This window comes from Perissodus microlepis, chromosome 15, assembly GCF_051167445.1.
Source record: "Perissodus microlepis isolate ML-2025 ecotype Zambia chromosome 15, ASM5116744v1, whole genome shotgun sequence".
Classification (NCBI taxonomy): Eukaryota; Metazoa; Chordata; class Actinopteri; order Cichliformes; family Cichlidae; genus Perissodus; species Perissodus microlepis.
The window spans coordinates 4,042,036-4,067,500 of NC_140475.1; the positions used below are offsets into that span (position 1 = coordinate 4,042,036).

The following is a 25,465-nucleotide window of genomic DNA, read 5'->3' on the forward strand; positions in this document are numbered from 1 at the left end:
TGAGGGATAAAGGTAAAGAGCAAAAGAGGCTGCAGAGAGAAACAACAGAGGGGGTTTGAGGAGCTGAGACAGCTGAACCATGAAGACAGGCGTGCCAGTGCAGAAATGTTTGGGAAAAAAAGTGGGAGGGAAGAACTGGAAGACACACAGAGCGAGAGAAGAAAGCAGAAGAGTCTCAAAAGCATGGAAAAAGTTAGATATTACATCCAGTTGGGGGGTCATCACAGATTGAAAAGTTGACACAGTGAGAGGAAAGAAAGCCTGACAGAGCAGTAAAAGATATCGAGAGCTGTCCAAGAGGAGTCAGAGGGAAGCAGGTGTCCCAGCATCCATTTGGATGAGCCTCTTACCTTGGCTGATGCCGGAGCCACCGATCCTGCTGCCGAGATGCCTCGCTTGACCACTAAGTCGCTGCTCGATGTTGTCACGGCAACTGTAACTGGAGTTGGAAGAAGGGAGGGGATGACTGGGAGGGGAAGGAGCCCCGGACGGTTGTTGCCGTTGACAACGGCAGAGGCACAGCTATGATTGGCTCCTCCATTGTGGAGGCCAGAAGGACGGATGTCTCTCCGCTCCCAGGGTGCCCGGTAGTCCCTCTCAAAGCGATGGTGGTGGCGTGACATCACTTCCTCTTCCTCTCAGAGGGAACAACAGGGGCAGGCCTGCGTGAAACGGGAAGAGGGTAAAGGTCATTTCAACCACGAAGTGCAAGCGGCAGCGAGCGATACAGACACGAATAGAATAAAAGTTTCTGGGAAAAAACAAAGAACAGAGCGACACGTAACGAGTGAAACAGTCAGTCAGTAAATCAAGGAGAAAACATGTTGACATGAAGGTGTAAATGCTCACAGCATCTGCTCCCAGCGCACCTGACTGACGCGAATACACTGCGGTTCATTTGTTGCCTCTAATTCCTATTCTCCCAGTCATTAACGAGGGCTGCGACAAGAGCGAGAGAAATGAGCGCCGCTGAGCAGCTCTATAAAAAACACCATCAGTGCCAAACCATAAGGAGCCAAATGTGTTATGCGAGGCGTCTAGGCACGGCGACGACAGGTTCAAACAAAATGGCTGAGCCAGACGCAAGCAGGTACACGCTCAGTTCAAGTTGTCCTGAGGGCGGCGTGAGCAGTAACACGACCTTGCGGTCAAAACTCATTCATCTAAATAGATAAATACCCGCGTCACCCCCCACACCCCAATTACAGCTCATCTCATACATCTAATGGCTGGTTAATTCAATCAGATTGTCCTTGAAGTGCATTGGAGGGTTCTCCCTTTTTCAAGCACAGCAGACTGCGATTAGGGATGGGTACCGGTATCCGGTGACATAAACGGTAGTAACCAGACCGAAAAGCAGCGCACATTTCGGTGCTTTTTTGTTTCCTGAGATGTCATACACTTTGGATTCCAGCCAATCATTTTACCTTTGCGAGGATAGTAGGCGGGCCAGGTACATACGTTCTTTTAGAGCAGAGCTACAGATTAAAAATGCCCAAAGCTAAGCGGTCAAAGTCTGGCTGTACTTCACAGCAAAAGATGCAAACTCAGCAGCCTGCAACAAGTGCTTTAAGCTGATACTGTGCAAAGGAGGTAACACCTCGAATCTGACGAAACACCTGGCGATGTATAGCATTTTGTTAAAAGCCGAGAAATGCGCCGTATTTGATAGCTTGCTGCGAGACCTCACACTGTGCACATCTACTGCGCGTGGGTTGCCTGTTATCTGACCCGGAGTTAGCAACATCCCCCAAAAACCCGAAGAGGAGAGTCCTGGCCCCTAGCCCTGCCAGTGTAGCAGGGTGACGGATGATGATGGCAGCAGCAGCCGTTCTTCTCTGCGTGAGTCGCTTAATGTTGTTCGTGTGTAATTTACGTTGAGTAGGCTAACCACGTTATTAAATTAATGCATGTAAGGTGAACTAGCAAACACAGTCGTAGTTACATGCGGCTGTCTTCTTGTTTGATGGCAGATACACCCTTCACCCTGGCCAAAAAGGCTGAAATGACTAAAGAAAAAGAGGGAAACAGCTAAACATGAGAGGTTTTTGGACAAAGTTTGTGTTTTTTCCATTGATTAAGCACTGCTTCCACCTAAGAGTGATACCATATATGCCCCATAGCTGCAGAAAAGGCTAACATTGTTATCTTTTTACAAAAAAACAGCTGAACATGAGAGGTTTTTGGACCAATTTTGTGTTCTCCATTCTTTAAGCACCGGTTCGAGCACCGTTTAAGCACCGGCACCGTTTCAAAAGTACTGGTTTGGTACTGGTATCGGATAAAACCTAAACGATACCCATCCCTAGCTGCGATAGGCTAAGAGGTGACAGTGAGCTGGAATTACATCAGAATGGAGCACGGCGCTATTGTGCAGCAGGAGCAGCGTATCACTCTTCTATTATGTCATAAATCAAAGTGGTACGGGATCTGAGCAGTGAAATCCATCACTGATGGGTTTCTAGTGCATTGTACTCAACCTCACCAAAGGCACGTTATGCTTCTCAAAGCCCTTGATAACAGATGAAATAAATATATAACAAGCTCACACCAGGTTCAGCGAGCCCCATGCAAAATCCCCTGGTCTGCAAGGAGAGAATGACAGCGGATGATAAGTCTGTATTCTGCACGCTGGGGTCTGTCATGCTGCTTCTTAGCCTCACAGAGGAGGGAACGCCTTGAAATGCCGGCTTCTCTGTGAATATCTCTGTGTGTGCGCGCTAGTGTACAAAAGCAGCATATACTACAACTGAATGTGTTTAAGCCCAGCCGTGCAGTATAAGAGTCTACGAGGAAGCTGCAAATGAAAGGTTCTCTACAAAGCTTTGATGGAAGCGATACACCAAGCAGCCTGCGGTGGGAGCACCTGCCCTACTGTAACTTTAGCTGCTGTGACCATCCATTTATTTATCCACTACAATTCTCTCTTTCTTCCTTTGTGTTTTTATCGTCTGTATTTTCTTATGTTATATATACACCCACCTCTCTCAATCCTCAGTTCATTTCATTCCCCTCTCTAATACAAGGTCTACTCTGTGCAAACACAGCAAGCTGATCCGTGGCGACAGAGTCAGACGGAGCAACCGAACGCTTCGGGACGACTCTCTCACGCTCTCTTCTCACTCTCTCTGCAATAACCTTACTCCTTCTCCATAGTAACCCCTTTTAATAACCTCAAATTTTCCAATAGAATAAGCTCGAATTATCTCTAAAAATATGTACAGAGAGACTAACAAGATTCTAGGCCAGTGGAACAATGGCAGAGTTAGAGCCAGGTAATATTCTCTTATCTCCCGAGCTCCACACCTCAGCAAAGAAATAAGAGGGCAGTTAGAAAAATTCCTCCACATGAAAACAGTGGAAGAAAAAGCAGAAAAAAAGGGACATTATCTCCACAAAAGTCAGAATTGAGGGCAAGAGTGCATTTGCTTTCACAATTTCTTTTTATCAGCGCGTTTTAGATGTGAAGAGAAGACATGCTATTGTGCATCCACTGTGCTATCTAGTCTAGACGGTGATTCACTGGAAAACAGAGTGTGTTTTGTCTCCCTGTAAACCTCTTAGGACATCGGTGCACTTGAGAACAAATCAATCCATTTGATTAAAGAAAAGGCATTGAGCAAGTTTGCATGTGCTCACACAAGCAAGCTCTGTGGAACAAACCTCACTAGGGTAGCACCACACAGCACAGGATAGAGGAATGAAACAAGCAAAGTCGCCTCCTTTGCCGTCTTCTATTTATCACTAACGGCTAAAATTCAAAACATGAACAAAGTTATTCAAATACCTTCTGGAGCGCTGTGGGGATTATCCAGTGCCCATTTCAATAAAAAATGTTTGTTTTTTCAAAATTAGTCCTGTTAAGAGAAATGCAAAAAATAGTTTGTCTGATGGAATATTTTGATCTGGCACTGAGTTATTTGTAGCCAAGGCTGAGGAACCAAGACATGCACTTCAGGGTGAAGGGTTAAGGTTTTAAACACATAAAATAGCTCAAGTATTTCACAGTTTTCAAATCATATGAATGTCAAATCAAAAAATGGGTAAAAATGAGTGACATGATGAGAATGTAAGGTTATCCACTGAATTCCGTATTTTAAATAAGGTGAAAACAAACTGATGACAAAGTCAAAATAACTTCTGTAAGAACATTTGTACTAATTCAAGTATCCATCCGTCCTCTGTTGCTTACTGGATCTGTTGTGGAGGCAGCAGTCTAACCACAGACTGCCAGAACTTGCCAACCCCCCGACCACCTCCTTCCTCTCTTCCAGAGACATTCCCAGGCCAGAGATGTAATCTTTCCAGTTTGTCCTGGATCTGCCCTGGGAACATGCCCACCATGCTAGTCAGATGCCCAAACCACCTAAATTGGCTCCTTTTGATATAGAGTAGCTCTACACAGAAAACCCTTATGAGGAAATAAAAACTCAAGAGACACAACCGTACCCAGGGCAGGGTTGATGGGCCCTGGGGCAGGGGCCTGGTTGGAGCTAGCCTGAAAGAGCTACAAGAGGGGCTGTAAGGTTTGGTGCATTGTAGAAGCGGCAGTCAGAGGTCCTTGCAGTCCAATCCAAGGCAGTGTTATAATTAATGTTTTGATATAAACACAATTCAAACAAATTTAAAACCATGTTATAAACAGCTGTACTAATGTGATTTTTTGCATGTGCATTTTGATGTTAAAATGACTGAAAATACTCAATGTAACGATCTTTCAACATGCTCATTATTTTGAAAAGTTAACAGTGCAGCGACGTAGTTTCTGCATGCCTGCATCAAAGGGTTTGCAGAAAAGTGGTCCAGGTTAGACGCAGTGAAGGTTCCCGTCTCGTGCTCGTGATGCAACTTTTTTAACTGCTATAACCTGTTAATTCAAAGCATGAAAAGCTCAAATTCAACTTTTGCAGATGTGAATAACTTTTGGTTTTATTTTATTTTTATTTACCATTATTTTTTTTTAGCATATAGGTCATATGTAGAGCTGCAAGAGGGCCAAGCTGTAACAAAGATGGCTCAGTTTACTGAAGTTTTGTGATATCTGGCACTTGGGTCAGGGGTCACTCTCCTGGTGAGGGGCGCGATGAAGACTATCATTTCTCATTTCAGTGGGCTGTTTAATATGTCTGTGTAAAGGCACAAGAGAATGAAAAACACAATGAAGCAACAGCGCCTGCGAGTTGATTAATTAGAAAAGGTTAAATGTAGAACTCGGGATACAGAAAAGAATTAGTCACTATGAAACGAATGCAGTTCTTCATGATTGACAGCATTGCTCATGAGGGGGCTTCTGCACAACAGAACAAGTGCAGAGCAATTAAAGGGTTAGCTCCGTTTTGTATAAACAGTATGCAAAGCTGCTATTTTCTCATGTCTCATATAACATCACGGCTCCTAATCAGAGGTCTGCGTGCTCCACATTTCCTTTCTTACTTTAGATAGCGAACGCAAACATCCAGCTTAGCATCATCGAGCACCTCATACACACGACAAACGCTTCTGTTGTTTTCTAGAGGAGACTCTCACATTACCATGCTTCCCATTCTATCACTCACCCAAGTGGCATTTTCAGATTCTTGGCTCTACATTTCAATATCTGCACAATCCTCTAAGTGAATTCCTGTCATCCTGGCACTATGCATGTCAGTATGTACTGTGGAACTGGAGGCTGGCAACAGATCCCCGCAGAACGAGTGTCACCAAGACAAATCCCACTACATTTATGGTCCTCGGTGAACAGAAGGATTTAAGCGACTAATTACAGAGACTTAAATTCCCTCCACGGCTACGTTTCTGCCACTGCTTTAAAGTCTGCGTGTGCGTGCGAGCCCATGTTGGCTCGAGCCTGAGAGAGTGCGTGCTCTGTGTGTGTTTTGTCTTTTTTTTTTAGGTTAAGTACGAGAAGGAATGTCGCTCTCAGAGGTCCTCGTGGAAACCAACACCCAACACACCTGTGGACTCTGCCAGACCAGATAAACACTTGAATGCATCACATCTCCAATGACACTCGGCTCTGCACCGCTCCGCTCCGGGGAGGTGGTGCCAATGAAGATTTGCCCATTTTCTTTCACATCCAATGAAGTCACTGTCAAACTCTGGACGAGGTGACGCCGATTCAAGAGGAGGGCTGATAACCTTCGCTGCGAGGCTCACGTGTTTAAAGTCAATCTAAGGGCTTTTATTTTTTAAAGTTCATAAGATATAATGACAGCACTTCAGTCATACCCTACAGCAATTAATGAGGCTCTTCAGCTCCTGCAATCCTGTCAGCATGTTAATAATCTAACCTGAGGGTATCAGAGTTTCCCACGCCAAATGCTGTTTTCTGACTAAAAACAGCTGATGATCTCCTCTGTAAGATGAGAAAAAAAACAAAAAATGAGTACAATTACTAATCCTCTGGAAGCCCAAATAGCAACAAAAATGCTTTGGTTTCCAGCGTGAGCAAAGGGACTCGAAAAAGTAACACGATTACTATGTCAGCAATCGAGCCTAATGAGCTGACTGACTCGGATTCTCCGTTGTGTTGTCACATCGTTGAGTGTAAGGCTGTCAGCTGCAGTGGAAGCGCAGTATGTTGGTGGCTGGGCGCTACTTTCCCCCGCAAAAAAAAGAGGCAATAAAAGAAATATTGATGAATCAGAACCCAAATTTCAGCCAGCTCCACATGTACGCGCAACAGATACAGAGATCAGATTAGATTCCCCTGCGAAACGAGGAGTTTACGACAACTTTAGATACTTAAGCAGCAACGGTTTGGGGGGGAAACAAAAAAAAAAGTTGTCTGGCAGGTTGGGAATGTGAGACACACACCCTTTAGAGCAGCATCTGTCACTCCGAGGCGGCACACAGCATGTTGGGGTGCGCGTGACAGAACTGCGTTAACAAAGCCATGTGGGAATGAGCGGGGAGCCACAGATAGACGTGAGGAAAGAGGCAGCGTAACAGATGGACAGAACGCAGCGACGACGGAGAGACAGCCAGACAGTGTGAGAGAGAGAGAGCGAGCAAACGAGATATAACAGCAGTAAAGCGTGCGTGCGCTTGTGAGTGTGTGCGAGCGCGACACGCAGCCTGAAATAGAGAGAAGGGTGTTAAGGATGGGGATCAGGGTGGAGTGGGGCGGGTGGTGTGTCATACGTCTGTTCTGGGGTGTGATGTTTGCTTTGCTAGCACATTCTGCCCTGTGTTTAATACCACCCAGCAGTTCCTCCTGCTACAGATACTCCCCAAGAGTGAGGGCTCCGTTTCCAATCTGTAGTAGTGTTTATTTCTATTGACCCAGTGACAGCCCAGCTTTCACCATGCTCGCGCACAAACAGCCACGTGCTAGACTCACGAGGCTGCGCTAATGATCGGCCCGTCCATCAGCGAGGCTGGATGGTACAAACGAGGGCTGGGGATAGATGGCATGCTGTAACTTTATGAGGACAAGATATTGCTGTAAATGAGCGGCCCTGTGGGAGACACGCACGGAGTATAGAGTAACTACCGCAGGTGCACACACACGCCACATACACAGCAATCAGAAATGTGCTGACAGTCCCTCCAGTACGACGGATGTATTCACCCTGATATTTAAATAATGGGAGAGACTGTTGGTACAGGAATAGCCCGAAGCGCAGCGAGCCAGAGTCTCGGGCCTTTAAAATTCTCCTTCACAGCTAGAGTCTGTCCCAGATGATGAGTCACGCCTGATGATGAAGATACAGCGCTGTCTTAAATTGGATGTTTCGCTGCCATTACACACACACCTGCCTATAAAAGCATTCCCGCACAAGCCTTATTAATTAGGCAATGTGCTAGAACCTAAATTGGATGGGAGAGAGTTAATACGTTCTTGGTGGGGGAGAATTTTTCTTTCCAGCATTTTTTTGTCTTTTTTCCCACCTTGATGAAGCAAACTGAATTGCCGGGAAAGAAAGAGGGCTTCCTGGGTATTTTTAGCTTTACTTCTTAAGGACGCGAACAGGAGAAAATCTAATTGATGTTCCAGGAGAAGAGGTGGAAAAAAAACCGCTGGAACAACAGAGCAGAACCCAGAGGAAAGGCAAACACAGGAAAGGAACAATTAGGTTGAGTGTGTATTTCATGTGCTTGAACATTGTAAGTGTGGAGGTGAGTTATGGGGGGATGTAGAGAGAGGTGAGGAAAGGGCCATCTTTAGAAATGAGAGGAAAAGACAAATGTAGCTACAGTGGAAACCTACAAGCCTATTGTTCGGATTGATTCTTAGCATTAGTAGGTTGAATTAATCCCAGTGGTTTGAGGGGAATTAGTACTTTGCTACTGTTCGCACACCTCATTAGTGGTCTGAGTGGAATCCAGAGACACCACACAGGCAGCAGCACATCATAAAAAAGAAAAAAAAATTGCAGGGCTTCTCATAACAGAACCCACCAGCTTAAGCATCATAGAAACCAAAAATAGCTTCGGTTTGAGCAAATTAGAGGCATATAGGCCGGGTGTTACTTAAACAGCTGCCGCTACAGTCTGTGGCAGGAAAATAAACCCAAACCACGAGGTAATCACCAGTCACTCCGAGCAAGACCGGGAACTAATCTGAATCCAGCACCTCACATTTCCTTATCTCATCTGCCTATTAGGATTTCCACGCAGGTTCAGAGACGATAGTGAGAGATGGCACTTTGTATATTAATCTGACACCTTGATGGATGAAATACTGGTGGGTGACATGCACACACTGCCTCATTTTGTCTGAGACAGACACTTTCTGATCATCTCCTGTTTGATAAAGCATGCAAGCAAAGGCCAAATCATTCAAGGCGGATAAAAAAAAAATTGGGATCAGGTGCATTAGGCAGACATAGAGAAGAGAAATAAAAAGGACGTGGGGGCCAAGGGTTATTTTTTCTTGAGATTAAGAAATATTGCATATGCCGACACCACTGACAGCAAATTACCCTCTCCGTGTGCATCAGCACAATTCTTTTAGCAGAGCATTAATAAGTAAAAGTTTCTAGCGACGTGGAAAGAAAAAAAAAAGAGCTGCATGAGCGCGTGTGCAATGCATGTGTGTGTTTTGTGTGATGCAAGGTTTTCTAAGCTGCTTGTTTGCTGAGGTCTGAGCACAGGGGGTGTGTTTTTTGCTTGTGCATGATGAAAACAGCACGAGAGTTGCTCTTCTGTCCAAAAGCGTGCACGTGCAGGGACGACCGCGGAAATATTGCAGCCGACTTGAGTTAGAAACACCCCAACGGTGTATGACTGTCAGCGGCCCGGGCGTGATGATTAGCCCAAGGAACAGAGAGAAAGCTGCTACCTCCACAACTGCGCGCCGGCGCTCAGTTAATTAAAACACTGACTTTCAACAAAACGCCACATTATCACAACAGCAAGACACGGAGCTGGAGAAAAACTCTGAGGTAAGCGTGCACGCTTCCTTCCTACGTGCTGTTTTTTCTGTTTTGTTTTTTCTACTTGGTGCGGGAGCGGTGAATTTCCAGACGCCAATCACGCGCTGTGTTTGTATTTGTGTGCGCGTTCCGGGTGTATCCTCTGTGGCCCGTGGCAGCTGTCGCCTGTTCTCTCTCCCCGTCGCATCCTTTTCTCGTGTTTCTCTGTTCTCTAAACAAAAACCAACAACGCCATCAAAACAAACAGCTCTCCCGGCTGACGCCGCACACGGCTACGCGTGCATTTACACACATAAACACACGCGCGGTCTTTAGGCTGCGGCATTACTGGAGCTACTGTAACATGCGTGTGATTTTGTGTGTCTGTGTGTGCGAGTGTGTAGGTCAGCTTTGGAAGCGGGACACGGAGAGCCAAGTGAAGGAACAGTGACTTAATTATCTAAATGGCTGCTGCGGAGATTACTGAGGGCAGTGAGCATCCATCTCTTTCAACACCACCAGCTTAGACTGCATGGCCAAGGAGGGGAGATCAAGAGATATAGACATCAATAAGAGAGACAGGCCAGCAATAAGAGAGTGAAAAAAGAGGCCAAGAGAATTAAACGAGAGCAAGAGATAGGAGACAATGTGGAGGAGAGCGAGAGGAGTGGCTCCAGTGACAATGATTTACAATGGAGTAGTTTGTAAGCCGACTGGCCCCACGGATATGCGGCTGCACCCTCAGCTACAGAGAGTTCGCCGGCAGCTGGGATCATGACATCACCTCTGTCGCCATGGCGACGCCTCGCGTTTTCGATTTTACTCTTCCCATCATTACCATACAGATGCTTCGGGGCTGGATACTATCTTGACCCCGCCGTGAAGCATCAATGGCTCCATATTTCGCTCTTCCCATCGCTTACACGAGCGCGCGTTATTGACTTTTGCGTGGCTAAGCGGTAACCGAGGTCATCCTCAGAGTGGAGGGCCTCGGGTTTGATCCTCCTCGTGCACAAGCGGCGTTTCCTTGAACAAGTTGTGTTCCAGTGACCCCCTCCAGGTGGTTGATCCCGTAAACGCAGAGCATCTAAACGCTGAAGAGCAAATCATAAAGAAATAAAAAAAGATTAATACTGTTGCTGTGCATGTCAGTTACTACACGTTACTGTAATACTACAGACAAAAATCCAACAAATGCCACCAGAACGTACTATTCCTTAAAGGAAATTCATTAAAAAGCCTTCGTTAAATTGTTCTCGTTAAGCTTCTTTTCTAGAGGCAACGAGCAGGAAATGACATCTTACACAGCCACCATTTTCCTTCTTAAAACTTTAGTCCCTGATGGCACGGACAGTGGTTGTTTATGACAGGGAAACCCACTGGGTTGAATCCACAGACTGTCTGCGGAAAGAGAAAATGAATAACTAACACTGCCTCCAGCAAATGCTGTCCATGAGCCACTGAACGTGACATACTGTTCTACAACTTCCCAAATTACACCGAACACTGAATTCCGTCCTTACTTGGACCCGTCCCTGCTGAACTGTAGTCATTTAGTTTTTTCTCTTTTTGGTGATTTCCAGAAATTCAAGCCCAGGTTCTTTGGCTGATTGATGCTCTGCTGTTATGCTGGCTTGCTTTCCACCCTAGATGACATTAACAATGTGGTTGTACCATCCAGCTCCCTGGTGAGAACGTGGTGTACTGTTCAGAAGTGGAGAAGCAGACACTGAGGCTCCATCCACACTAATACATTTTCATCTTAAGCAGTGTTTTTACACCAAAGAGGAGGACAAATAACTGCCATCCATATATATATATATATATCACTGATTTAGAACACCATTCATGGACAGTCGGGATCCAATATGTGTGTCTAACAGGGTTGGGCGATATGTAAAAATTTTCCAACCGACAATCGTCAGTCCAATAATCAATGATGGGAGGCTTATTCGCGCATGCGCAGACTTTTTGATGGGTGGAGCAATGTAATCATGCACGGACTGATTTGCGCGTTTACAACACAGAAGAAGTCCAAACATGGACGAACTAATTTCCCCCAAAAATTAAGGCCGTCAGCATTAACGCAGTCATCATGGTTAACACGATTAAAATTTTTAACGTGCTCAATGAACAAACCTTGGATAAACTGCCCAAAATGCGTTGACAGAGACATTTTAGGGATTTTGACTCAGTCTGCGTTCCAGATGGGTTCATTGTTAATCGCGTTAGTCGTGATGACAGCACGTTAAAGCAGACAGCACTAAAAAAGTCACCAATTTGTGATTTCTCTGGCTTTAAACCAGATGAAACAGGTAAACCTGAGGATGTAACCAAGGCGGTGTACCGCTTGTGCAGACATATAGTGCAAGCAAAGTAGTTAAACACAGCTAACTTGCATGAGCATGTACGTGTCCACCATCCGACTGAGTATGCGACTATCAGCAGCTTCTGCAGCTCCATCAACAGGCATTTGGGCGCACTCTGAGGAGGGGGCATTTGCTCGCAGATGAAAGAGGGTGCTGTTAAAACAGTGCTAGTTTTTTTCAGTTGACTCCTTCTATTAGCTCCATCATTATTAGCAAACTCATGGGCAAACAAATAAATAAATCGCCCGTGTAAAAACGATCGCCGATGGGCTCAGCTTATTATCGAAAGTCAATATAGTCCAATCGCCCAACCCTAGTGCCCAATATTCAACTCCATGACAACTGCTAATACAGATAAGGGTCCGAGGCACCTGCAAATTCCTTGTTCCCTTTAATAAATGACTAGACTTTTGTCACATGAAAGCCATGGAGATTTTCATCCACTTATCCAATTGTAATGGTTGTGCTGGAGCTCAAAGCAGGGCACAAATTAGAATCACTAGTGAACCAAACTCTGTATCTTTGAACTGTTGGAGGACAGCATGCAAACTCCAGTGGTGGATTCAAACCCAGGACCTTCTTGCTATGAGGCAACAGTGCAAACCACTGCACCACCACGCCGCCCCATCGCATGACAGACACAATTAGCAGGCGAATGAGGGTGCCTGCAACACCATTTCCAAAAAAAGTCTCTTTTTCTGCCAGTTCAAATCAAAATGCAACTCCAGAGTTCTCAAATAAATAAATGGATTTTAAATAAGTTTTAAAATGAAAACATATTAGTTTGGACATGGCCTCAGTCAAACTTCATGCTGGAAAAACCCACAAAAAGAGTGAAATGAAACGAACAGCAGTGTTTTCGGAGCGCATGTAATTGCACGCTAATTTGTCTAATTGCAGTAATGGCATCGAAAGCGGATGGACCCAGTTTGCTGAAAATGTGAATGCATGCAAAGATTAATGTTCGGAGACAGGTTTAGATTATTGAGTTGTTCTGTTTATTTAGCAGCATAAACGGGGCCTTTTATAGATTTAAGTCCAAATGTAAGCGTACGGGGGAATATCTAATAAATCAAAGGCTGATGTTTCCTTCTTAGAGAGTCAATTACATTAAAGCTGAAGCAAAACAGAGTTCAGATGTGCTGAGCAACAAATTCCCAACCCAGTCAGCTCCAATACTTTCTATGATGATTAATGACAGGGAAATCAAGGCTAGCAGTATTTACCGCCAAGTGTGTTTCATGTCTTCATTGCTCTTACCTATTAAACGCAGACACACGTATCAGTGCAGATAGACTTATGAATGCAAGACAAGCACAAAACTTCTCTCACTATAAGTCACACACGCATCATCTGAAACCCAGGTATACGCAAATGTACACTCAGGACAGCACTCTCTGATTAAGTCAGGCCATCTGCTCGAGTCCCTCATCACCGCTGACGGCCGCTGCCTGTCCAGACCGGCTCCAGGCGAGCGACAAATCCCTCCCCACCACCACCCGGCGTTATCCAACGGCATATTAATCTCCTCAAATCTCAACCTTTTCCAAAGGGCAGACCCAACGGTAATCTCAGAGCAGTTGTTCGAGGCAACATCATCTCTGGTCTCAAATACATGATTTTTTCACTTCTGTCTTAGATGACATGAAAAGTGAAAAAGAGGCAAGTATCTTCTTTGCTGCTCGTATGTTTCCCTTTCTCTCCACTTAACTCATGTCTCTAGGTGCTCTCTCTAAAAGCCATTCTCTGTCTCTGTCTATCGTTTCATATCTGTATGAACACAGTAGCCTTTCAGAGCACATGGTGAGTGGCGCCACAGCCTGGTCTGGCCCAGAGGAGCGGTTGAAGCGGTGTAGATTAATGGCCTGGGAGACAGCCTAGGCAAGTGGAATGAACAAACAGAGAGGCCACTGAAATGACCACGATGAAAAAAAGGAAGTGAGGCAAAGATAAAGAGAACGTATACTGTAGGAAAGAAAGGGTCTTGGGGAATGTGTTCTGTACAGTTTTATACCCGTGTCACACTGACAGCAGAGGTTGGATGGAAGTCAAACAATGCCCGGATTTAGTGAGAAGCCTTTGCTTTGGGGAATGGAAACTCTGCAACGTACTTCGACTGAGATTACATTCATGAACATTTTCCTTTGGCTCGACAAGTCCAAAAAAGATGACAGAGAGAGAGGCGAATGGTCAGGTGAGAGACAAGCTCAACTTTAATTAAACTTGATGAAAACAAAACTTTTCACAGACTAATAATTGGGCAAAATTTAATTGGAAAGGTTTTTATAATAATTAATCAACACAGCAACTTTTTAAGCAAAAAGATGAAGCACTGCTTTTGTCTGATGCTATTTTGACTTAAAGATTGAAAAAGGAGGAGAATAGTGGTTCTAGGTGGAATTTCGTGGTTTGATCCAGGATATAAAAATGTATCACCAACGCTTGATCCAAAAATAAATAAATGCTGCAAATTCGTCCAGGGTAATTATGTGGTTAGTGTGAACGACTGCATTAAGAGTAGATAAGTCCAAAAAATGGCACGTATTTTATGTGTATTAAATCCTAAGATCTCACAAATAGTTTGATAAAAACTAGTAAATGGATCGCTACATTTATAGTGCTTTTCTACGAAATTCAGTGCATTAAATGCATTCAGTGTTTCTTACTACAAGCCCCATTTACTCATTCAGTCACGCGTTCATACCAGCGCTTTTAACTTAACATTCATACACACTTGCCCTCTCATGGATGTTTTGGGGGCAACTCAGGCTTCATTATCAGAGATACTTCGACATATATATATGATGGTGGAGCCAAGGATCGAACCAACCACTTCAATTCATAGGCAAACTTTACTTCCTGAACCACAAAATAAATAAAATCAACTCCTCTGCCATGAGTTGTACGCAATACGATATGCTAGCAGCGTTGTGAGCTAACACTAAGGTCAATAGTACCTTGAGCTAAAAGTCAGCATGCTAACATGCTAATACTGAGCAACATAGCAAGCTAATTTTTCCCCGTTAGCATTAAAGATAAAATAGAGCTAAGGACAATACAGCTGTTTCAGACATGTCAGATTTGGTTAAAGAATTACCAAAAAACAAAACAAAACTCAGTAAATATGCAGGATGGACCCTCAAAGCCAAAAGTGGTGGACAAATTTCACCCAACACCATTAGGTGAAGCTTATTAGCATTCATCCTCTGGGACTATTGATGTCTGTGTAAAATTTCAGGGCTAAGCCATTTCGGTTTGGGCTAAACTGATAGAAATACTCTTCAACCTGACATGTTCATAAGTGTGTAAAACTCATTATATATGGCTCTATAGTTGAGAGGGAGCGAGAGAGCACTGATGAAGTTGTTGGGTAACATCACAGATAGTGGAAGTGAGGTGAGATAAAAAGAGTAGAGGAAACAGAGAAGAAGTGAAGAAGAACAGGCAATGACAGAAAAGGAAAATTAGAAAGCCCAGAGTGATGGGAAAAGGTGGAACAAACACACACACACACACACACATACACGCATGTCCTTCAATCAATATGGTGGGAATGTGGCCCCATGATAAATCACTTTCCTGGCAATAACAGAGAGCAGCCACTATCCCTCTTTTTAATATGTTGCCGGAGTGTCAGTGGGTGATACACGGCAATATATAGCATGGAAGAAGGCAGAGAGAAGACAAGACAGTGGGAGGCAGGGGTGGGGGGGTCTGTGATGTATGGACCTGGACAGTTGGTCTGCACCCAGATAAAAGAAGGGAATCATGATTAGGTTGGGTAAAGTGTCCACGCTGGCCCATCCGCAAACACTCACACACAGACACAAAGGAAAGCTGGAGCTGCTCGGGCGAACGTGTCCTCTCTCTCCCACAACCCCCCGCCCCCCCTTATCGTATGTCTTTTCACATGAGCTCCCAATGCATCAAAACTTGCCTTCCCCAGAACAAGGATGTACTATAATACAAGAGGGTCAGAAAAAATTTCATTACTGGGGGAAGAACTATCACTCTCCTTTTCTGGTTATATCGCTTAAGGCGAATATTGAAGGCCGGCAACTTTCCCACCACTATCTGCCTGTCACCGTCCACAGAGCCACCAGATTACAGAATGTCCCGGCACGTTGACCTTCACTCAACTATCTGACCGCAGGGCACATCGTCCACCATGTTTTTTTATTGACTTGATTCCATCTCGTTCAATCCCATCTTTGCCTGCTATGTTTGAGTCTGCTTGGCAAATGTTGTTACCGTAAACGAGAGCGGCTTCTCAATTGACTTTGGTCCCCTTTAAAGTGGTGCTAAATAAGTAATGGGGCATCTCATCTGCTTTGGCTAGCCAGTAGCTGGATGGGTTACAGTAAAGGGAGATTAATGGAAGAACAAATGGAGACAAATGTATGAGCTAAATGGAAGTTCCCAACCAACCTATAACACTACCCAATGACATATAGCATTGATTAGCATTTATGTACAACTGGACAACTGTCAAAGTGTACATTGATTCAGGAGGGTGAAATATACAGGTAGATGGAGCGACCTTTCACTAATAATCACAGGCCTAATAAATGTTTAACAAATTCCACTGTCTCGGCTAAACCTAAGCCCGAAAAAATTTGTAGAAGTGACAATAAAATGAGTAATGTGCATCTGCAGTAGCACTTTCTGGATAAAATGGCCTATCGGTGTGAGGAGCTAAAATATATGAGCTCTGAAATTCAACACCCCAAACCTGGTAACAGTTTCAACGTGTGCACAAACTACAGAGAGAGGCTGGTTATGTGACTAACTCAGAGGTGAAACGCAACACAGTAACAACTCATCCTTTTTTAGAAGCTGTACATTATATTTGTTCTTTACACTTGTGTACTTGTTTACTATCACCTCGCTACGAGCTGCCGTTTATGGTCGCACTGCTCTTTAGGTAATGGTACCGTAAACTTCGGGATTTTTTTCCTTTATTCAAAAAATAAATAAAACTGGGGCAGTTAAAACACTTAGAGGCTGTACAGCTTTAATAACAAAAGACTGGGCTGCTTCCTCGTGAAGACGAAATTAAAATAAAATTTAAAAAAAATGTTCATTAAGACAAGTGGAACATATTGACAGCGTCTTTCCTGAGCAGCATCCTGCCTCTCACCCTTCCAATTCCTTCTGCCTCGGTTAAACAGTCCTTCAGCTTTTCACGGTTACTACAACAAGCTGTTGTGCTGGCGAATGTGAGCAGATTGCTCTACTGTTTGCTATAAAATAGAAATGTAAACTGAAAAAAAAAAGGCTCAACTAAAATTCCTCTCTTTTGTTTTGGTAAAGAATTTTCTGTAAATGATCACTGGACCAAACTGAAACCCATATTATATCCTATAACAACAATATTCAGAGACTGAAACTCCCCACAGAGTAAGATCAGAAACAAAGCTGCATTCTTCCTGCCCTTCCGACAGTGCTGACAACAGACCGAACCGAAGCACAATCTCTGCTGCAATCAGTTCACATAATTTAATTTTAATTAGCTGACCACAAAGAGCTCTGCATTACTACAGAGGCACACGAAGCGTCTCACTCACCCAGCCCACTTCTTTTTTTTTTTAAACTTCCCACTACGCATCGTCATAAAATGTGGGTCAAATGATCTGCATTAAGTATTGTAAAATGAATTAAAAAAAAAAAAAAGCTACTTGAGGCAAAGTGATTATCTCGTGGATGAGTCACAGTAGATTAAAAATAGCCCGGTAACAGCACTAAAAAATCTTCACATTCAGCAACCAATTGCAAGTAGTTGCAAAGACCAGCTGGTTTGCCCAGAGGTGCAACACCCTGAACTTGTGTGTGATTGGTTGTTTCCCACTAGGCGACCAGTCTCCAAACAATCACAACTGAGACTGACTGCAGTCACTCTCAGACAGATTGGTGAAGGTTTGCAAATAACTACCATCTAATTCATAAAAACAGACAGTCTGTCTGTGCCGATGAGCCCAATCCATCTGAGGTGCTTCTCTTTGCAACAGGCAAATACTTTGCTACTGAATTTTGCATCATTTAAGGCTAAATTGCGGTTGCAGTACTTCAGCATCTAGCAAGCACAACAGAACAGGAGTGAGCGTAAAGGGAGTAACGAGTAATTTCAAATGCAACAATTCTAACAGCTCAACAAATATCAACAAACACACAAACTGTCTGTGTGCAGTTAGTCACACAGTGTGTTTGCTAGCTAAAGGTGCAGCTGCTGCATTTCTCAGGGAGAGAAAAGAAAGTGAGATAACTTCACTCAGAGATGGAGAAAGGTGTGGCAAAGACAGGACAGGAGAGGAAGGAGGGAAGTCTTTTTAAAGCTAAGGTGTGCTCAGTGACATTTCATAAACTGGAGATTTAGTGGCGGCTACATTGGTTAGTTTGCAGAGCTGTTGGTTTGGTGCAGAGTGGCTGTGGTGTTCATGGTCAGTGTTAGGTTACATCAAGGGTAGCAGACATCAAATTAAGTTTAAGCTGATGATGCCGATTAGATTTCCTCACTGATTTCCACCTTTATACCAGCTTTCTAGTGTCAAGGGGCTGGAGATTAGCCATGAAAGCCTATGTAACATGCTTTTATATTATTACATTTAGTTGGCTAAATCCACAGAAAGCACCCCCAAAGGTCAGCTGATTGCAGCATGTACGCAAAGACCGCTTTCTCTCACAGTAGAAAGTATTGTGACTTATTTTTGACTCACTCTTTTCCCCACGCTGCACCACCACCACACCTCCTGAATCCCATTTTAAACTCCTGGCTTTGCTTTTTCAGTTTAAGTGTCAAAGTCATCAATCTACAATGTAGAAAACATTAGAGCTGGTTTTTTTTTCATTCCTTTTGTTTTTCCCTACTTGTGTTCTAGATAAAAAAATGCTCAAGCTGACTTTTCCCTTGAATTAATATTATTTTATTATGATATTGATATGACCTGAGTTTCAGTTATCTTAGCAAAACTAGCTGTTAGAAATGCGTTCTGAAGAACTACTTGTTACTTTTATACTTTCCCGAGTGTGTTACAGTCTCTAGTTTTTCACTTTTTATTGAGAAAAAAATGTGAATGAGTAGTTCAACACAGATCTGTGCTTCTATTTAAGCGACACATGTATATTGTTTGCTAACTCTGGTAATAGGAATCTATTCTGATTACATCCTGATTTAAACAGAGTATTTGATCTGCAGTCAGATCACCGTCTGCAGCAACTAAATAACTATTTGTGGAGGAATTTCTACATTTCTGTTTTACAGCTATGAGGTTCATGCTAGGCACTGAATCAAGTAATAATCTAAATTTGTGTTTTTGGGGAAAACTGTTAATTTTTATGCATGTAAAGCAACAAATTAGAAATTTTTACAAATGTACCCGAGTTAATCTCTGTATTATCACAAACTGATTTTATTAAATTGCTAATTTGACCCCATTCAATCGCAAACTAACAACCAACCAAAGTCACTTTGAAGATGGTTGCTGACTGCAGACCCGGTCCCTATCTTCAAAGAAACCATTTCACAGGTAATGAGACCAAAAGTTGATTGAACGCACCGTCTCCAACCATTCCTAGTGTGACCGTACCATCACTTATTCTCCCTTTTGGTTGGTTTGGAATTGCTCTGTTAAATGTGATGTTGTAGTATACACAAACATCAGAATACTGATAATTTCATCTCATCGACTGGGTGCCTGTGGTACTTTTAGGGACCAACTCTTTCTGCTGCGTCAGAACATTTTCTTTAAATGTGGAATGGGCAACCAGAATTGAGACGGTCACTGAGTCAGATCAGGAGCTAATAATGTTTCCACCAGTTCTTCCACCTAGCCCGAACCACCTGCTCAGTGTTTGGTTCCACATCTTTGGCTTTTAATATGCCGTTTGCACAGCTTACAAAATTCACACAGTCTAAAATAAAATTACACACACACACGTCAGTTCTGAGACCGCTACTTTCTGTAAGGTGAATATAGCTACACTCACCCAATGGAAAAGCAGGAAGCTGGAATTAGTTTGCGACTACAGCTGAAACGGTTGATGACTTTCCACCACCTCACACACACACACACACACACACACACACACACAGACTAAAACTGCACTTACCTCTCTTTTGTTCTTACACTTTTACTGCTCCTGTGACAGTTCAGCTGACAGGCCGGCCGAATGCGCTACAATCCCTGCGACGATCACTTCACTTAATTTAATCTTAATTAGTTTACCAGAAAGAGCTGCACATTACTACTAATGTAGATGAGGCGTCTCACTCAATCGAGTTCTCCCCGTAAAAGACACTTTAATGTTGCTCAAATTCCACAGTATACATTTTAATAATATGTGGGTCCTAATGATCTGCATTAAGCCTTAGCCTGTGACATCCCGATGACACATGGCGAGCCTAACCACTTTGCTTCCCTGTTTTTTTTCACTCTCAAATGAGAGGCTTATATTCTGATTGGCATGAAAGAAATTGCCATGCACTACACCGGATCAATCAGAGCTCTTTTGCAGGCTTTTAACCAGCCACTTCTCATTCTCAATGCGCAGTGTGAACTATCTGGATCTTGCCTTTTCATACTTCAAGGCTAAAATATTAGCTATAGTATACAGGGAGTGCAGAATTATTAGGCAAGTTGTATTTTTGAGGAATAATTTTATTATTGAACAACAACCATGTTCTCAATGAACCCAAAAAACTCATTAATATCAAAGCTGAATGTTTTTGGAAGTAGTTTTTAGTTTGTTTTTAGTTTTAGCTATTTTAGGGGGATATCTGTGTGTGCAGGTGACTATTACTGTGCATAATTATTAGGCAACTTAACAAAAAACAAATATATACCCATTTCAATGATTTATTTTTACCAGTGAAACCAATATAACATCTCCACATTCACAAATATACATTTCTGACATTCAAAAACAAAACAAAAACAAATCAGCGACCAATATAGCCACCTTTCTTTGCAAGGACACTCAAAAGCCTGCCATCCATGGATTCTGTCAGTGTTGTGATCTGTTCACCATCAACATTGCGTGCAGCAGCAACCACAGCCTCCCAGACACTGTTCAGAGAGGTGTACTGTTTTCCCTCCTTGTAAATCTCACATTTGATGATGGACCACAGGTTCTCAATGGGGTTCAGATCAGGTGAACAAGGAGGCCATGTCATTAGTTTTTCTTCTTTTATACCCTTTCTTGCCAGCCACGCTGTGGAGTACTTGGACGCGTGTGATGGAGCATTGTCCTGCATGAAAATCATGTTTTTCTTGAAGGATGCAGACTTCTTCCTGTACCACTGCTTGAAGAAGGTGTCTTCCAGAAACTGGCAGTAGGACTGGGAGTTGAGCTTGACTCCATCCTCAACCCGAAAAGGCCCCACAAGCTCATCTTTGATGATACCAGCCCAAACCAGTACTCCACCTCCACCTTGCTGGCGTCTGAGTCGGACTGGAGCTCTCTGCCCTTTACCAATCCAGCCACGGGCCCATCCATCTGGCCCATCAAGACTCACTCTCATTTCATCAGTCCATAAAACCTTAGAAAAACCAGTCTTGAGATATTTCTTGGCCCAGTCTTGACGTTTCAGCTTGTGTGTCTTGTTCAGTGGTGGTCGTCTTTCAGCCTTTCTTACCTTGGCCATGTCTCTCAGTATTGCACACCTTGTGCTTTTGGGCACTCCAGTGATGTTGCAGCTCTGAAATATGGCCAAACTGGTGGCAAGTGGCATCTTGGCAGCTGCACGCTTGACTTTTCTCAGTTCATGGGCAGTTATTTTGCGCCTTGGTTTTTCCACACGCTTCTTGCGACCCTGTTGACTATTTTGAATGAAACGCTTGATTGTTCGATGATCACGCTTCAGAAGCTTTGCAATTTTGAGACTGCTGCATCCCTCTGCAAGATATCTCACTATTTTTGACTTTTCTGTGCTTGTCAAGTCCTTCTTTTGACCCATTTTGCCAAAGGAAAGGAAGTTGCCTAATAATTATGCACACCTGATATAGGGTGTTGATGTCATTAGACCACACCCCTTCTCATTACAGAGATGCACGTCACCTAATATGCTTAATTGGTAGTAGGCTTTCGAGCATATACAGCTTGGAGTAAGACAACATGCATGAAGAGGATGATGTGGACAAAATACTCATTTGCCTAATAATTCTGCACTCCCTGTAGTTATAGAGTGATCCACAATCCCCCCAGGTCCCTTTATTGAGGAAAGTGCTTAAATCAGATGGGTAGAAACAGTTTTGAATTCTGTATAATAACCGCCCCCACACACACACCCACACACACCAGCTCCTACACTGGGACTCTGTGACCACTGAAGATAATGGATCTCTCCACGGGCACACATGTGCATAAATAAAACAAGCCGAAATACTCGCCTGCTACTAACTGTGCTTTTCACCTAGAATGGAGGGGTGGTGGTGAGGGGGAGGTGTCAACGCTAATGGAAGGCACGCTAAGCAAACGTGGGGCAATTCTGCGGCCTTCTGACCTGCGGTGGCAATAAACACGCCTGCACATGTAAAGAGCAAGTTCAGAGAGAAACTTGCATCCAGAGAGGAATAAATATGTGGATAACATTTCCTGTACTCAGCAGTGTCAGTTAAAAAAAAAAAAAAGCTGTGAAATGCAGAATTTGATATGCTGTACGGGTCAGCCCCAGGTTCTGAGAGAGACGTGGAAAGCAGATGAGCCAGAAATGGAGGAGGATGGTGTATGTTTGTGTACAGCAATATATCAGTCACCACTGTGAATCCACAGCGTGCGGATGGACCCGAGCTGTGACAGCAAGAGCACGGGAAAAACACTAAATGCGTGAAAGATGTGCCCACAGCTCGTGTGGTCGTCCGCACTGAAGCTGAATGTTAACGGTGCTGGACGACACCTGACTTTTTTTTTTTATTCAGGGGTTATCAATAAGAAGGTTAAAAAAAACCCACCACAAACAAAAACAACAACAACAACAACAAAGAGAGACGACACAGAGGAAGGGGAAAAGTGGCGAGGGAAGGCTTCAGAGCAGAGCAATAATTTACAGGTATTGTAAAAGCAGGGCTGGCGGGGACGTCAGTAAAACAAAAATGCCAAACCGCTCTCCGGAGGGAGTGCAGTTTTATAAATTTCCACAGACATCTTTCATCAGAGGAGAGTGGAACACTTTCTCAAGTAGTCCCTCCAGAACATTCAAGCAGGGCAAAGTGCTTTCTTTGGAGCCATTCTTTAATTGCCCTGTAAAAGTCAAATAAGAAAAAAAATGGCAAGGAGTGGTGATGGAAATATTTAAACAGGGGAAAAACATAACGACTGATGATATGTTAAAGACTGATAAAATTTTGCATCTTTCATCTTGTTTTGTTTTTTTCTGTGGAGCGATGCAGCTGACATCGGCTCAGTCGCCACCCCTCCACGCCTCGCTCCCTGTGAAGCCCGAGCACAGAGCGACGGGGTTAGCGGGTTGCTCTTTCATGTGCTCCCTCAGGCCCCTTCACTTTGATAAAGGTTGCATACCTCCGGGCATTTTCGAGAACATTTCCCGCTCTCTGCTGACACTTCCACCTTCCAAACCTCTGTCCCCCCTCTCCCCACCCTCTCAGCACGCCCTTTCCCTCCGGCGCGGAGCAGTTTACCGACCGTGACACAGCGTGCAGGCTGGATAATCCCAGCGAGACCGAAGCACCATTAGGAAAAGGAGGCCGCTAAAATGCCAAACCACATTACCGACACCCCCCCCTCACACACACACACAATCCTCCTCCTCCTGCTTCATTGCTACTGGGTTTCCTCGCTGTCTCTTTCACAGAGGGCACCTGGTACCGCATCTCTTTATTAATGCATGGAGGCAGGGGTGGAGGGAGGAGGGTCTCCCACACGCATTCGCATAACTTCTCATTCCCTCACACAGTCACTTATCTATGGTGAAAAGCATGACTATATATTGCGGCTGCCCTCTGACATCGGGGTCGGGGAGGGTGGAAAGACTAAGCGTGCTGTTGTGCGTGCGTGCGTGCACGCGAGTCCTCAAAGCAAACAGTCGAGTTTAAAGCTAATCATGCAGCATAATGAGGCTACCTAGACACGCAGCCTGCAAGGTTAATGGAACACCTGTATGCACGCTGTGTGAGAAACGCACAGAGGGAATCGTGTGTAAATCGGTGGAAGCCTTTCTGTGTGCAGGGGTTTTTCTTTCTTTTGCAGACTCATGTGGCTGGTGCATGTGACTGTGTGTACATTATTCACTGGAAGTGCTGTTGAGCTCTGAGACACGGTAGCTCAAAAGAAAATGGTAAAAAGAGATGCCACAGCTCATATCTGTCTGCATCACAGAGAGGAGGAGGGAGGGGGGCGTGTTCCCGTGGGCGTGCCTGCATACTGTAAGACCTTGAAGGTGAGGCGAATCAGAGAGGTACACAATTTTTTTTTTTTTTTTTAACTGTGAAAAAGAATTGGGTTGACTTGTCACGAGACAAAATAAAACATTTAGCTCGCTGGAACAGCAGGTTCCAAATTTGGCGTTTATGAAATCGGCTGGACTGTTCCCCGATCTCCAAACAAATATCTAAATCTGATCAAACAAGTCGTTATGTTGACAGCTTTCAATTCCATTCAATGTCACCAGCGTCTGCAGGCAGCCTCTGAAGGAGGAGAAAGCAGGCAGCTAAATTATGCAAATGTCTGTCAGTTTAACGAATCAGAGGCAGAGAATTAGCAGGCTGTTAGTCTCTCTTAGACCCGCAAATGCCGCTAATACAGATGAAGGGGCTGGAGCCTGATTTCATTATCGCTACTCTCGGAAAAAAAAAGGAAAAAAAAGGAAGAGAGAGAGAGGAAGGCGGAAGGGAAAAGGGAGAGATGGCATGAGAAAGAGAGTGAGAGAGATCGGAAGATGGAGACAAATGTATGTGAAAACACGGGGCCTCTATTCAGAGCTCTATCAACTCCAAATATCAAATTAGCCAAATGAATGGTACAAGATAGAGGACAGCACACAGGGAGGAGGGAGAGCACGGACAGAGCAAGTGAAAGGAGCAGAGGGGAGGAGAGAGAGAAGCTTCCAGGGTGTGTTGAGAATGGGAGGGGAAGGAGAGCATTTCAATAATCGATAGAGCGTGAAGAGAGTGAGACACGGGCAAAGAGGGAGAGAGAGACAGAGGAGCAGGATATCACAGTTCATTAGTCATAGCTGGTGACAACTAGAGACTGTAGCAAGAAGATTGTCACTGGGTCTTAATCAGATGAGAAACGATGGGACGCCAGTCGTTAATTCCAACGGCATTATACCGTCTATTGTCTGCTTCTGAAGGGGCTTATCGCAATCTCTATACCTCCGACTGCTGCTGCTCCTCCTGTTTCTGCGCCAGCAAACAAGCTGCCAGCAAACTCACCAGGGAAACTCTAAAGAGCGGGGGAGAAACTAAACTCTCCCTTTTTGCAAAGTCTCATTGTCTCTCATGCTTTTCGCTCTCTCTCACCCGCTGTCTCCCTCTCTGCTAACACAGGAGAGAGAAAAATATGTAACGCTGCAGTCGCCCACAGAGCTACATACTGTAAAATAAAAAAGAGAGAGAAGAAAGCACTTTTTTTTTCAAAGTTCAAAAGTTGCTGTTCAGACTTTCTTCAAAAGTGGAAAATAGCTGCACTTTGACTGATAGGTTAGTTCTGTTATCTGGTTAAAGGAACTCGGGAAAAGTTAAGCAAACTTAAGATTAAGTGGAACGCTTTACTTTTTGAAGATTT

At 44.0% G+C, this 25,465-nt stretch overlaps 1 protein-coding gene across 5 annotated transcripts in view; it reads right to left on the reverse strand.

Moving 5' to 3' along the window:
• The window catches only part of klhl29 (kelch-like family member 29), a 254,720-nt gene that overhangs the window by 166,962 nt on the left and 62,293 nt on the right, over positions 1-25,465 (reverse strand). For all 5 annotated transcript variants that reach the window (XM_084953380.1, XM_084953381.1, XM_084953377.1 and 2 more), the window contains one exon: positions 351-662. In XM_084953380.1, coding sequence (XP_084809506.1) covers positions 351-623 — 273 coding nt within the window. In that variant the 5' untranslated portion in view covers positions 624-662. The remainder of the gene's footprint in view (positions 1-350; positions 663-25,465) is intronic.